The sequence below is a fragment of the Euprymna scolopes genome, chromosome 12 (genome assembly GCF_053919585.1).
Source record: "Euprymna scolopes isolate OS-2025 chromosome 12, ASM5391958v1, whole genome shotgun sequence".
Taxonomy (NCBI): domain Eukaryota; kingdom Metazoa; phylum Mollusca; class Cephalopoda; order Sepiida; family Sepiolidae; genus Euprymna; species Euprymna scolopes.
The window spans coordinates 24,853,724-24,869,561 of NC_136493.1; the positions used below are offsets into that span (position 1 = coordinate 24,853,724).

A 15,838-nucleotide genomic window follows, 5' to 3' on the forward strand; every position below is an offset into this window, starting at 1 on the left:
ATAAATATTTATTTTTATTTTTTTGTAAAATAACATGTAGCAACATATGAAAACATTTTTTTGTTGTTGTTTTTTTATAAGAAATGTTACTATTTTTAGAATTTTTTTTTTGAAGGGGAAGGTATGAAAATTATTTTTTATGAAAAAATATGTTTTTTTATAAAAAATGTTACTATTTAAAAAAGATTTTTTTTGAAGAGGAGGGCATGAAAATTATTTTTCATGTCCAAATATTTTTTTTTTTATAAGAAATGTTACTATTTTTAGAATTTTTTTATTTTGAAGGGGAGGGTATGAAAATTATTTTTTATGACAAAATATTCTTTTTTTGTCTACACTTTTATTTTCTTTTATGATTAGGGGTAGGTTTTTTGTTTTTATATTTCCAGATATTTGCAAATGTCTCACAGTAAATTTTTCCAATCGGTTACAATGTGTTCCGAACCGATGACACACTTTCGTTGTAAATTTCAAACAGTTGCAATATCATGCTACCACCTTTTCCAAATTATAACTATCATCTGCTGCATTAGCTGAGCCTTTTACCATGTTCCATCTGTTTACATAAGCTACCAGAATATGCTGAGGCAACAGCTATGGAAACACAGGTCATTTTTTTGCATAAGTATTCATCTTTATTATATGCAGGTCTTCTTTGAAGAATCATTTTTATTTCTTATTTTATTTTTATTTACTTAGACAAAACGAGTTATAGCCGACGATTTTATCGAATCTGTTCCATCGGAATGTTATACGACTTTGAAGGTCACCTCGGGCAGTTCCATTCAAGAAGTGAAAGATGCCTACATAAAACTGGCCAGAAAATATCATCCAGATGGCGACCTTGAATCTGCGGATGCTGAGCAATTTGCTCAACTTAATGCTGCCTACAATACCATAATGGTAAATACAACTTTCTCCAGTTTACTTTGATATATGTCCTTTATATGTTTACTAGCGGGGGGGGGGGGGTACCCGGCATTGCCCGGGTGTTTAGAGATGTGTGTGCTCGGGCGGAGGTAATCAAAACATAAGAATAAGTGAAGTAAATATTTTTAAATATTAAATTATTAAATATTTTATATAAAAAAAAAATGTTAAAACTTTTTAAAAATCGAAAAAAACACAAAAAAAAAAACTAACGTGAGGCGAACGAATGATGTTAAATGTAAAAATCGGAAAAACAAAAACAAAAAAAGAAAACGCGAATGTGATGGAAAAAGAAAACAGAAAAATGAACGCTAAAACTTCTTTAAAAAATTTGAAAAATAAAAACAAAAAAAAAACATAGAACGTGAAAAATGGCTTAAATAACCCTGTTTTAATATTAAAATTTAAAAAAAAAAAAAAAAAGAAGACATCTTACACCACGATTCGAACTTAAAACCTTTAGATAATGACGTCGACCTCTAATCAAGTGAGTTAAGACGGCGTTGACGAAATTGGGTCGTTTTTTTAAATATTTAAACTAAATCATGTTCCGATGCCATTTGCGCATGCGTAGAGGCGAATTTGTCATGAGAGGACGGTTTTTGCTATACCCTCCCTGTAGAAAACTGATGATTTTAGGGTGACGGAATTTATGTTTTTGGCCAATTTTTTCGATATTTGTCGGGTGAAGGTTCAAGCTTTAAAATGATACCTATTTGGCAAAAATCCGTGGCCCGTGTTGAAAGATTTACAAGACATACAAACACACACACATACACATTTTGCCTTTTATATATATAGACTAGCGGGGGGAGGGTACCCGGTGTTAGCCGAGTGTTTGGAGGTGTGTGTGGTCGGGCGGAGGTGGGGGTGTTAATCAAAACATAATAAGCGAAGTAAAACAAACAAAAAAGAAAACAGAAAAACGAACGTTAAAACTTCTTTAAAAAATCTGACCCTCCCCCCAAAAAAAACATGTGAAAAATGGCTTAAATAAGCCTGTTTCAATATTAAAATTTAAAAAATCGGTGGGTACCCGGCGTTGCCCAGGTGTTTTTGGGTGTGTGTGGTCGGTCGGGGGTAGGGGGTGTTAATGAAAACCTAAGAATAAGCGAAGTATAAAAAAAAAAAAAACAGAAAAACGAACGTTACATGAAAAATGGCTTAAATAACCCTGCTTCAATATTAAAATTTAAAAAATCGGAAAAAAAAAAAAAAAAATCTCACACCACGATTCGAACCCAAAACCTTTAGATAATGACCCAGCGCTCTAACCAACTGACCTAAGACGACATACATGAAATTAGATCATTTTTTAACTCTTTAAACTAAATCAGGTTATGACGTCATATGATGCATGCGTAGAAGCGAATTCGTCATGAGAGGACGGTTTTTGCTGACCCCCCCCTACCCTGTAGAAAAGTGTTGATTTCAGGGTTAAAAAATTAACGTTTTTGCCCAATTTTTCGATATTTGTCAGGCGAAGGATGGGGCTTTCATATGAGACCAAATTTGTCCAAATCTGTCGAAAGTTTTTAGCAGACACACAAACATACACGCATACATATATACATTTTCGCATTTATATATATATATTAGTTTAGGGACGATTCCAATATTTTTCCCAGTTCCAATACAATAACCGATTCTGTTTTACATTTCAAATTCTGATACAATTACCAATTCCAATATTTAGCTGTACAATTGTCTTTTGTTTCTGATTAGTCTAAAAATGTATGTAATATGTTCAAATATTTTCATAAACATAAAAATACACTCATGGGAGGTGTGACCTATAGACTTTAATTTTATTGCTAGTTTAAAATAAGTAAATATTTTTTAATTTTATCAATTTTCATTGCTGGTACTAATAAGTTTTAAATGAAAAACAAAAAAAACAAAAAACAATTAAAGGAATTGTTTTTGGCTTCAGAAATTAGGCGCAAATTTTTCCAATTCTAATACCTCAAAAAGTTCTATTTTTATACTGGAGTGGGGGATTTGCCAGGTCGTAAAATATGCTTAAATATGATATTTTAATTTGTCCAGATTTTTTATATATTACTAGCGAGGGGTATCCGGCATTGCCCGAGTGTTTGGAGGTGTGTGTGGAAACTTCGGGGGTGGGGGGGTTAAAAAAAAAATAATAAGTATGAGGATCAAACCCGAACCGTTAAGGCAAAGTTGTAAATTAAAGTGGGGGGAAAAAAAAAGTGCGACGTTAACGATTGCCCCACCGCGAGATGCTAACGGAAACACGTTTGAATTTATTTAATTACTTGGATTTGGCAGGTGCCCGTTTTAATGAGTTAATGAGGTCAAGTCTGACTGCGGGGCGGGAACGCTTCCCAAGATGTTATAGGGAAAAGACTAACCCACATGCGGCGAGCGACAAATGTTGAATATTTATCTTCCCGAAATCGAGCAAATTAAATAGACAGGTGAGCTTCGTTGTTACCTCTGAGATATTACGATTTATATGTGATATAAAAAGTTTTAAAAAGTTGTGAACCGACCGCTTCTCTGAAAAAAGCCTTTTGTAGACATACAGAAAAAGCGAACACACATACAAACATACATACATTTTCGCTTTTATATTTATAGATTATAGAGTCATGATTTTAAAAGTAAAAAAAAAGTATTTGGGTGCCATCAGCTACAATCTAAAACGAAATTGTAACATTCAAAGCTGGTGACGTTACCATTGTACCAACGTGGCACGCATATGAACTGATTAAAAATTAAAAATAAACTAAGATGAATATACAAAATGTATAATGATTGTTTCAATTTTGATCCATTTTTGACCCCTTAAAAACTATTTTAACTGGCTAAAGAGAATTGCATCAGCAGTGAAATATCTACTGGAGCAGTAGAATGAGCCCACCATTTTTCCAGCGACCTTGACAACAGATTTGATGTACATGTTCTATTTCAGATCAGAAGATTTGATGTACATCTTACATGATTAATTTCATTGAATTTGATGTACATGAAGATTTGATGTACATGTTACATGATTAATTTCATTGAATTTGATGTACATGAAGATTTGATGTACATGTTACATGATTAATTTCATTGAATTTGATGTACATGAAGATTTGATGTACATGAAGATTTGATTTACATGTTCTATTTCAGATCCTTGATGTACATGTTCTATTTCAGATCAGAAGTAAAGGTTAGACCCAGAATCTAGAATACATGTAAAATAGCATATAATGTGGTACCAAGCTTTAAACATCTGACGTCACAACAGTGTGTGATTATCTATATATATATAAAAGGCAAAATATCAGACAATTGCTATTCATTTGGACAGTCGCCTTTTTATGGGGAGCTGGTTTTCTCTCAACATATTTGGGGGGGGGACACAGAAACTGGCTTGCAGCCAAACTTAAGTGCGTCATTTCATTCCTCTATGGCATGATGTTTGACCTCATTAAATTTACAAACCTGTCACTTTTTAATCGTTTAATTTCAATCATTTCAGCCATGGTAAGTTATCAGGCTATTCACCTCAAGGCTTCGGGTTCAAGCCTACCTGCCTACCAAAACTTTTTTTTTTTCCCACACACCGACAAATACCCGGGCAACGCCAGGCACCCACTTTTAGAAATGCAAGTGGTAACAAGTATCTTTTCTATGGAGACAACATTAAAATAGACAGACGTGGATTAGGAAAGGGACCAATTATGGGAAGGATGAGTGTAAAAATCTCTAGTGGCAGATGGCATGTCTTCTTAGTCAGGCCATAACATCTATATATATAAAAGCGAAAATGTATGTGTGTATGTATGTACGCTTTTCCTCAATGTCCACAAAAGTCTTCTTTCAAAGAAGCGCTTGCTCGGTTCACAACTTCTTAAAACTTTTTAATCTCAGAGTTATCCACGGAGCTTACCTGTCTATTTAATTTTATTGACTTTCAAACGTTAATTATTCCACATTTCCCACATCGGCACACGTTACATTCGGTTTTCGGTATAAAAAAAAGTGAAACTCGACTCTAATCACAGGCCGAAAGCCAGTTGTCTCAAGAGAGCTAAGTAACGTTTGTTCAATGTCGACTTCGTCATATCAGACTGTAGCTTTCATTTCACTCCTCATAATAAACAGGGAGCGGATTTTTAAAAACAAACAAACCGATTTATTCACCTCATTCAAAACTGTCCCGCACAAAATCGTAACTGCTGAATACCTATCGCCGTCACATCAATCAAAAACGCGCACCTGTTTTTTTTAAAACGCTTTACTATTTTCCAACTGCGTGTCGTGAAGGCTTCGTTTTTTTTTTTTCACATTTTCGGGGATTTTTTTCACATACCCCGAAAAACACCCGGGCAACGCCGGGTACCCCTCGCTAGTCTATATATATAAAAGCGAAAATGTATGTATGTGCGTATGTTTGTGTGTCTGCTAAAAACTTTTGACAGACACGACGAAAATTCACAAACTCAGTATCATATCGAAGCTCCATCCTTTGCTCAAAAAATATCGAAAAATTGGCCACAAACGTTAATTTTTTCACCCCAAAATCGACAATTTTCGACAGGGGGGGGTCAACAAAAACAGTTTTCTTGTGACGACGAGCGGTTCTACGCATGCGCCAGATGACATCATGACCTGATTTACTTTAAATAATTTTAAAAACTGATTAAATTTCATGTACATCGCGTTAGGTCAGTCAATTAGCGCATTGGTTCATTATCTAAATATTTTGGGTTCGAATCGTGGTGTGAGATGTCTTCTTTTTTTTTTTTCAATTTTTTAAATTTAAATATTGAACCAGTGTTATTTAAGCCATTTTTCATGTAACGTTCGTTTTTCTGTTTTTTTTTTTACTTCGCTTATCCACCCCCGACCACACACCCAAAAATACCCAGGCACCCACCGATTTTTTAAATTTTAATATTGAAACAGGCTTATTTAAGCCATTTTTCATGTGTTCGTTTTTCTGTTTTCATCGTTCGTTTGCCTTACGTTAGTTTTTTTTGTGTTTTTTTTTCGATGTTTTGATTACCCCCCCCCCCGCTTGAGTAAAACATTGTTTCTTTTTTTTACTTCGCTTATAACAAACAAACCTACGTCGTTGTTGTGACGCTCGACAACTTCCAGGCGTGCACCTGTCAATTTGGTTCATACTGAAATAAATTCAAACATCTTTCACTAACTCATTCTGGCTGGCCGATTTTATTTTTAAACTTCGCCTCATGGCTTCGGGTTCGATCCTACCCCCCCCCATCGCCCGGTTTCTTTTTTATTTAACACCACACACACCTCCAAACACCCGGGCAACACCGGGTACCCCCGCTAGTCTATAATATAAAAGTGAAAATGTGTGTGTGTTTGTGCATTTTTTCTGTATGTCCGCCAAAGGTTTTTTTCCTGGTGCTTCTTGATTTGCTCGCTCATTCTTATAACTTTTTATATGCTACACAGATCATAATATCTCACACTTACGAAACGTGGTCCTAAATATATTTTATTTCAGCCATTTTTATCTTACAATTACAACAAAATTCGCGCTGTGAATTTGTTTGCTGCTACTGCTACTATGGCGTAAGATTTGACCTGGAAAAACCACCTTCAATTTTTTAAATGCTTATTTTTCAACTAATAAAAAGTCCCTGGCTTCCTGGCCTCATGGCCTCTCATCAGACTATTAAGCTCAAGGCTTCAGGTTCGAGCCTACCTCCCTCCCAAAACTCTTTTCACTGTTTTCTTTTTGTTTTTGTTCATTTTTTTAATTCGAGCCGTCTTTTTTGACTCCCCCAACACACACATGGATACCCCCCCCCCATCGGGTTTGAGCCTACCTCCCTCCCAAAACTTTTTCGCTGTTTTATTTTTTGTTTTTCTTCGGTTTTTTTAATATTTGTTTTCGAGCCTACCTTCCTACCAAAACTTTTTTTTTCTTTTTTATCTACCCCCTCCAAACACACATACACCTACAACTATACGGGCAACGCCAGGTACCTCCAGCTAGTCTAATATATAAAAGGCAAAAATGGGCGTAAGCATTTGTGTATGTCCACGAAAGGCTTTTTGCATCGGCTTCTCATGTCGTAATATCTCGTATTTGCAAACAGACGTTGTCTCTATCTTTTTTTTTTGAGTTAAACAAAATTCCCACTGTACCATCATCTCGGCTGTTTGTTTGTCTTTTTCATTTAAATAAAGTGAAACTATTCGAACGCAAATGCCTGGCCTTCAGGTAGGGTATTATCTGTTCTGTAATTCGTCCTTGGTCAATGTAGGGGAAACCGTTCATACTTAGACAATTACTATTTATTTGGATACTGCCAGAGTGCCCCTTTTTAGGGGGAGCTGGTTTTCCCCCCACATTACAAATGGCTTTGTGTCTAATTTGCCTCGGTGGGAGGTTTAAAAGCAACGCCATTATGCAAGTCATCTTTTGTTTTTGATTGACTTCGTTAAATTCCAGTCGCATTATGGTGTAGCGGTTAGACGTCAGATTTTCTTTCACTTTCTTTTCTGCCTTTACATCACGGGTTTGAGCCTGCCTGCCTATTACCACTTTTTTTTTTTTTTTTTTGCTCAACACACACCTCCAAACACCCTGGAAACGCCAGGCACCCAGGTTAGTTTACAATAAAACAAATCTGGATGAAAAAAATCTAGTGCAGACCCCCACTTCAGTAAAATAAATGCAGAAGAAAACGATTATCATGATAAAAGGTTGATGTTAATTTCTTTGAACATTTTGTTTGCTTCTCCAGAAGAAACTACATCAGCAGCAGCAGCAGCAATTACCAACCATTGACGATGATTATGATGAGATGAAAGATAAAAAAATCACTTCCCCACAACATAGACAATATTTAAGTTATGAGGTAAGTAATAATAATAAAAGAAAAGTGAATGTGCATAGATTGGCAATCTACGGCACTTTACCTGTTCAATTTTGTTGTTGATGTTGGTTTCCTCAGTTCTTTCTAGAAGCAGGTACTTACAGGATAAACCACATGAAGGTTGCCAACATCTACAAGTAAAGGTAGTGCTATAGAACCGACTTAGGTTCGAACATGGCACTCAGTAAGTATTACTTGTTTGCAGAATGTTTGGGGTTTTATATGATCAGAATGTTTTAAAGGATTTGTTTATCTTCTGGAGAAAACCTTTTGAACTTTCAACTGGATTGATTTTGTTGGCATTGGTTTTCACAGTTCTTTCTACAATAAAGTTCTTAGAAAAGGGATCACATGAAGGTTGCCAACATCTATAAGTGAAAGCGATGCTATGGAACTGACAGGATTTGAACTTGGCATAACTAGGTGGTAGGTTGCCATTCGTATCCATTTTGCCACTGGCACCGTCTATGAGGTAACATAGAAGAAAATGGTAAAAAAAATTATACATAAAACAAAAAATGTTTAAAAATTTTATACATAAAACAAAAAAATAGTAAAAAAAAAACTTTATACACAAAAAAATGGTAAAAAAAATTTTATACGTAAAAAAATGGTAAAAAAAATTATACATAAACAATAAGTGTTAAAAAATTTTATACATAAAACAAAGAAATAGTAAAAAAAAAACTTTACACACAAAAAATGGTAAAAAAAATTTTATACGTAAAAAAAAATGGTAAAAAGCAACTTTTCACATAAAGCAAAAAGGGTAAATAATTTTATATGTAAAACAAAACAAGCCGCGTGCATGGTCCCCCTCTGGTGCTGCATGTGAGATGACGCCACAAAAAATAGTGAAGAAATGATGAATGTGTGAAAAGCCAACCCAACACAATTATGCCTGCATTTCATTTGCATGCTTTCTTCATAAATCTCGGTATGAAAACCACTATATAAACATACATATAAAGTTTTTGAGAAATATGTAAAAAAGAACCCCAAAAAGGGTTGTTTTTTTAGCCTTAAAGTTCCCGAGGGATGCAAAGCAGAATTTTTCCAGGGTCAGCGATACTGAATTTATATGAAAAAACAATGATTAGCCCACTCAAACAAGACAGATGATGAGGGAGGTTGTCACGATTTCTCCATTGCTTATGACTTTACTCAGATTGTTCATGAACTGACCCGTGTGCCCAACGCAAGTCTCCTAGATCTTTTTCTCACAACTTGCCCTGCTCATCCTCCATTCTGTTACCACTGGGATCTTCCAACCACTCGGTTGTATCAGTTAAAATAAAAACAAAATGTAATAAGTCCTCAGACGTACCTCTCCATCATACAGTATATTAATACTCTATTGCTGGCTGGGATAACTTCCGTACATTTATATCAGATCTACCTATGCGTTCCATGTTTAAAAAGAATCTGTCCTCTGTTCAGACCTGGCGGAATGGTTAATTGTAGGTACGCTTTATATCCTTCAAAAAATTTCAGCAAATTTGGTACAAATATACGTAAGTCGACCAGATCATTTGAGGCCCCTAGCGCTGCTTTGCGACTTTTAATTTTGAAGGAGATAGAGTTTGAAAATATGGAGACAGACAGACAGACATATAGCCTTTTATATATTAGATAATATCATTAAATTGCTCTGTAATCATATTTATTTGCTTTAAAAGATTAATTCTTACGAAAAACAATCCAATTTTAGGTTGCTGACTTCTGACCTGTTATAATGAAAATAAATTTAAGGAGATTAGAAAGTTGACCTTGGGTTTATTTTCGGCAGCCTTGTAACTCTCGCTTTCTCTATTTCATCTTTTAGTCCTTACATACCATGAGCGATGCTTCTGACAAAGGGGGAAGAATTGCTGTTTTCTGGTTCAGAATCTATCCATCAAATATATATATATATATTTTTTTTTTTTAGTTCCTTACATCAAGTGGCTTAATGCCTTGTCTGGAGCGATTTCCATAAAAACAAATGATGAACAGTTTTCAACAAATCTCTTTTCACTTTCATAACTCTCGCTCCTTTTTTTTTTTTGTTCTTTAGTCCTTATATTCCATGAGCGGTTTCCACCAATGGGGGAGGAATTGTGGGTTTTCACCAACTATCTTTTCCCTTTTGTAGGGCTTTGGAATTGGAACAATGAGCCAACGCGAAAGGCAGTACAATAAGTACAGAGTGCTGAGAGCGGCTGAAAAGGTCCAGGAATATCGAGTAGAGAAAATGAATTACCCGCAAGAAAACGCTGTTGTTGTAAAAGATAAAAAATCAAGAAGAAAATTACAAATCAGGTAATTCTCACATTTTTTTTTTTTTTTTTTTGTCAAAAGCAAAATTTAATTTTTTTTTCTCCTTATTTATTAGATTAACATTTGTTGAAATCATCCAAGATTAATGGAAATTCCATGGTTATTTTTTTTTCTTTTCGTAATTTACTCTTAATGATAATTAGTGATGGGACGATTCCGATAATTTTCCCAGTTCCAATAGACAGTGTATCACAAAAGTGAGTACACCCCTCACATTTCTTCAAATACTTAAGTATATCTCTTCATGGAAGAACACTGAAAAAACGATTGTTTGACACAATGAAAAGTAGTCTGTCTGCAGCATATATAACAGAGTTAATTTATTTTCCCCTTAAAATGACTAAAAATATAGCCATTAAAAGCTAAATACCTGGCAACAAAAGTGAGTACACTCCTTACGAAAAGTTGCCAAGATTAACATATAACATGTAAACTCTCAATATCTTGTGTGGCCACCATCATTATCCGAAATTGCCTTTACACTCCTGGGCATGCAATTTACCAGAGCTTCACATGTAGCCACTGGAATGCTCTTCCACTCTTCAATTACGACGTTGCGGATATTTGAGATTTTGCGCACCTTTACCTTCTGGCTTAAAGATGCCCCAAAGATATTCTATTAGGTTCAAGTTTGGAGACATGCTTGGCCAGTCCATCACCTTTACCATCAGCCTCTTCAGTTAAGCAGTGGTTGTCTTGTATGTGTGTTTTGGGTCATTGTCATGCTGGAACACTGCTCTGCAACCCAGTTTCTGGAGGGAGAGGATCATGCTCTGCTACAGTATTTGACAATACATGTTGGAGTTGATGTTTCCCTCAACAAAATTTAACTCTCCAATACTTGCAGCACTCATGCAGCCTCAGACCATGACATTCTCACCACCATGCTTGACTGCAGGCATGACACACTTATCTTTGTACTCCTCACCTGGTCGCCGCCACACATGCTTAAGGCCATCAGAACCAAACAAGTTAAATTTCATCTCATCAGACCATAGGACATGGTTCCAGTAATCTATGGGGTTTCTTGTCATGTCTTCAGCAAACTGTTTGCGGGCTTTCTTGTGTATTGCCTTCAGAAGAAGCTTCCTCCTGGGGGTGACAGCTATGATACCAATTTGATGTAGTATGTGGTGTATGGTCTGAACACTAACAGGCTGAGCCCCAATCTCTTTAATCTTTGCAGCAATGTTAACAGCACTCCTACGCCGATCTTTCAAAGAAAGCATTTGGATGTGACGCTCACCATGTGCGCTCAGCTTCTTTGAACAATCTACTCGAGACCTGTTCTGAGTGGACCCTGCTCTTTTAAAAGATTGATTTTAGCCCTTGTATTTTAGCTCAGTTTCAAGGTGTTAGCAATCTTCTTGTAGTCTTGGCCATCTTTATGTTGCGCAACAATACGTTTTTTAAGATCCTCAGAGTTCTTTGCCATGTTGGAACTTTCAGTGACTGGTAAGAGAGAGTGTGAGAGCTGCACTACAAATTTGAATACACCTGTTCCCTATGAACACATGGCATAGTTACATTAATGAGTTACGTGACATTTTGGAGGGGGGAAAAAAAGCAGTACTCCATTTAGACATTTAGAGGTGTCATTTTTTTAGGATTGTATTCACTTTTTAGGAGTGCAGTTTCTTAGGGGTGTACTCACTTCTGTTGCAAGGGATTTAGCTTTTAATGTCTATATTTTGAGTTATTTTTAGGGGAAAATAAATGAACTCTGTTATATATGTTGCAGACAGACTACTTTTCATTGTGTCAAAAAATCATTTTTTCAGTGTTGTCCCATGAAGAAATATACTTAAATATTTGAAGAAATGTGAGGGGTGTACTCACTTTTGTGATACACTGTAATTACCAATTCTGCACTAAATTCCCGATTCTGATTCTGGCACTTGTACAATTTAATGAAGACATTAAAAAATGAAAATATCGAAAAAAGGTTATATTGTAGGTATCCGTTTTGGACTGAAGATCTCCGAAAAAAAAAATTTCACTTAATTTGATTGAGTAGGTTTTTTTTTTTTTTACAGCAGAAAAACACGTTTTTATGACAGTGCGTTGAAGATAGACATCTTGAAATTTTTTGAACACGCCACAGGGAGAAAAGTGGCGACACTCCCTCCCCATCTTTAAAACTAGTTTTTCTTCCTACAAAATCGAACCTTTTGCTCAGTATCATTAACAAATTGTTTTTTCGCTGTAAAAAAAAAAAAATACTTGATGAAATTAAGTGAAATCTTTTTTCGGAGAACTTCATTCCATAACGGCTATGTACAATTTAAACTTTTTTCGATATTTTCATTTTTAATGTCTTGATTAAACTGTACAAGTTCCCGGATTCTTTATAAATCTCTAAATCTTTAACTATAAAGTTGCTATTTTTTGTTGATACTGTAAAAACATGTGTTAAATGTGCGCATATTTTCTCAACATAAAAATTCACTTATATAGGAGATGATCTATAGATGTGCTCAACACATAAAAATAGCAGCTTAAATCCAGTCAAAGAAGCTTTTCCAAATAACTAATTAATTCAGCCAAAACCAGCATAGTATAGTGGTCTTTCCATGTGAAGACGGAAAGCTATCATTGAAGAATTCAAAACGATCCGATATCTATATATAAATAAAGTAGTGTGTGTGTGTCTGTGTGTACAACTCTCCTACAGCTCACATCACTAGACCAATCATGATGAAGGTCCTCCATTTTCCAAGGTTACAGTCATAGTCTATGTATATATACTCTCCTACAAGCCACACCACTGAACCGATCATGACCAAATCTAGCATGATGATAGTCTCTGACCTATTTTTCAAGGTCAAGGTCAAAGTCATATTTGGTGCAGCTCTTCATAAACTCCCCCCTCTAGAGATGGTGCACATCAAGTTGGGATATCTTTGCTAAACAAACAAATGTTCACCATTTTGAGTCTTTGTAATTGTTTCAGTTTTTATGTGCAACAATATAAGTGTCAACTTTGATATAATCTATTTGCTTTAAAGTTCATAGTTGGATCTCAGTCACTTCAGGACGTAGTTAAGTGATTTTAAACCCCTAAAGCAATAGTTATTCTTGCAACATCAACTTACTGCAAGGGGACCCGCGAAACAGGTATCTGAACATACAGCAAAGTTCCATGCGTAGCACAAGTATCTTGGCTATATATATATATATATATATATATATATATATAAAAATAAAAATTACAAAAGGACTATCCACTTATCTTGTGCTTCCTTTTTAAAATTAAATATGTTTTTAACTCTTTTTCAAGATGTCTTTTAACATGTTTTATTAATCATTTGTTCATATATATATATATATATATATATATATATATATATACAGGGTGTCCACAAAGTCTGACTACATTATGTAGCCAGACTTTGTGGGCACCGTGTAGATTATGTAGCCAGACTTTATGGGCACCCTGTGTATATATATATATGTATATATATAAAATTATTACTATGATAATTTTTTTAATATCCATGGACATTAATGTTTCATCCTTTCAGGAATCTATCAATGCAGGGAGTTATGATTACACCTGGTTGGGAGATTCAAACCTGGCCGCAAAACCATCTGACTATTAGCAAGGAACAAACCACACGGCCAACGTGCCCACAAAGTCTGGCTACACAATGTAGTCAGACTTTGTGGACACCCTGTATAAAGTGATTCTGGCATCTGATTGATTATTCTCATCACCCATGGTTATAAATGTAATTGTCAAAATCTTTGTGGTCATATCCTATTCATGTGCCAAAAATATTGCAACAATTTTTAATTTATTTACTCATTATTATAACAAGTGGATTTTAATTAAAATTGCATTAAAATAATACAAATAAATACACAAAGAGTATAGTTTTAAAACTGGTTAAGTCAATGGGACTACAGAATTCGATTTTGGAACAATTCATTTTAAAATAGGTTGTATCAGAAGTCCTTGTCTAACGCAAAGCAACAAAACATTTTGGCTAAAACGTCAAGCAGAGGTTCGCTTGTCACAAGTTGAGTCGAGTAGAGTTCGTAACACAAGATACACGTCGACGTACTCTATTTGCATGTCTTAAACGCTTCTCTCACTCCTCCTAGCGATTTGCCTTTTATAATGTTTCGAGCACACCCAATTTGCATATACTACACGAGACTGCTCGAGATCTATGCATGACCAGAGACGTTAAAAGACAACAGCCGCCATTTTGGGCCTCTTTTTTTTCTTTTTCTGCCTTTCAGCCTGCTGCTGAGACAGATTCTCGCCCGTTTCTGAGGTAGGTTCTCTCTATGTCTATCACATAGGTAAAGTTGGAACTTTTACCTTACTTAAACCAATCAGTGTATTCATTTTTCTGCAGACTGTTATCCTCATCTTCATAGTTGTTGTTGTTGTTGTTTCACCACATTTTGGCCAACTTATCCTTTGGCCTTCTTTATGTGGTTCCAGGTGAACATTGTCTGAACGTAGCGGTTTCAATCCTACCCAAAGTTGGCCAAAACGTGGTAAGACAACAATAATTATGAAAGGCAGTAATTACTGGAATACAATTACAAGATTCAGCATTCCTGTTCTGTTGCAGTTAACCACCTGAAGAAGGCCAGAGGATAAGTTGGCCGAAACATGGTGAAACAAGAACAATGAAGATGAGGATAACAGTCTGCAGAAAATAAATACACAAATTACGTAGTTTCATCTCAAAGGATTCCAAAAATAAAATAAATATAATATACGAAACCAATCAGTTTTCATTTGAGGATCTCATTTTTTAAAATGGGTGTGCAAGGTGATAACGTACATACAAATGTATTCAACAGATTCTTGTAAAACATATTGAATTTGCTATTTTACGCTTTATAATTTTGAAATCCAAAATAACTTTGTGTATGACTTGTAGATAAAATAATCTAAAATAAAATATATATGAAATACATTTATAAGCCAAATTACAATGCAATATGGAAATAAACAAATATTTGTTTAAAATTAATATTTTGGAGATAGACTCCATCCTCAGAATTTAAATTTTTAATGACTAAAATATAAGATACTGCTGCTTTTCATCCTTTTTTTTTTTTTTTCTTACATTTTGAAGCAGTACGATTGAGCGTGTTGTGGAGGATCTCATCCAAGATGCTATGATAAAAGGAGAGTTCCACAATCTTCCTGGTTCGGGTAAACCATTCTCTTACACAGAACACAATCCGATGTTAGACATATCTACACACAACCTCAACAAGATCCTTATTAATAACGGATATACACCAGAATGGATACGGATGAGAAAAGATATAATGTATGAAAATTTTTCTTTTTTAATATTCATGAAAATTTTTGTTTTTTTAATATTATTCAAAACAAATAGGGGTGCCCGGCGTTGCCCGGTCAGAAAATATGCTAAAATATGATATATTAATTTAAGTCTGTTTTGTTTTTTTGTTTTTTGTATTTTTTTCAATTCAATAAATTTAGCTAAAAAATAAAACAATTCAATTACCAGCTAGGTAAAGGGAGGCAGAAATTTACATCAAAAAAAGATACAGTAGATGCACCTGTTCAAATTTATCCTTGAATTGTTTGAGCTGTTGGTGCATTTTGAAGTCTATTTCAAGGTCCAGTAGAGAACTTGAATGCCTACTAGACACTGTCCTTGTAAAATGTCTGTTCAGGAGTTTGTCAGGACAACCTGGCATGAGGATACTTT

The 15,838-nt window shown here is 34.9% G+C and overlaps 1 protein-coding gene across 1 annotated transcript in view; it reads left to right on the top strand.

Annotated features, from left to right (window-relative positions):
- The window catches only part of LOC145291207 (dnaJ homolog subfamily C member 28-like), a 41,256-nt gene that overhangs the window by 23,659 nt on the left and 1,759 nt on the right, over positions 1-15,838 (top strand). Inside the window, exons 3-6 of the mRNA XM_080136790.1 lie at positions 700-903; positions 7,677-7,790; positions 9,943-10,109; positions 15,230-15,430. Of these exons, the coding sequence (XP_079992916.1) occupies positions 700-903; positions 7,677-7,790; positions 9,943-10,109; positions 15,230-15,430 (686 nt within the window). The remainder of the gene's footprint in view (positions 1-699; positions 904-7,676; positions 7,791-9,942; positions 10,110-15,229; positions 15,431-15,838) is intronic.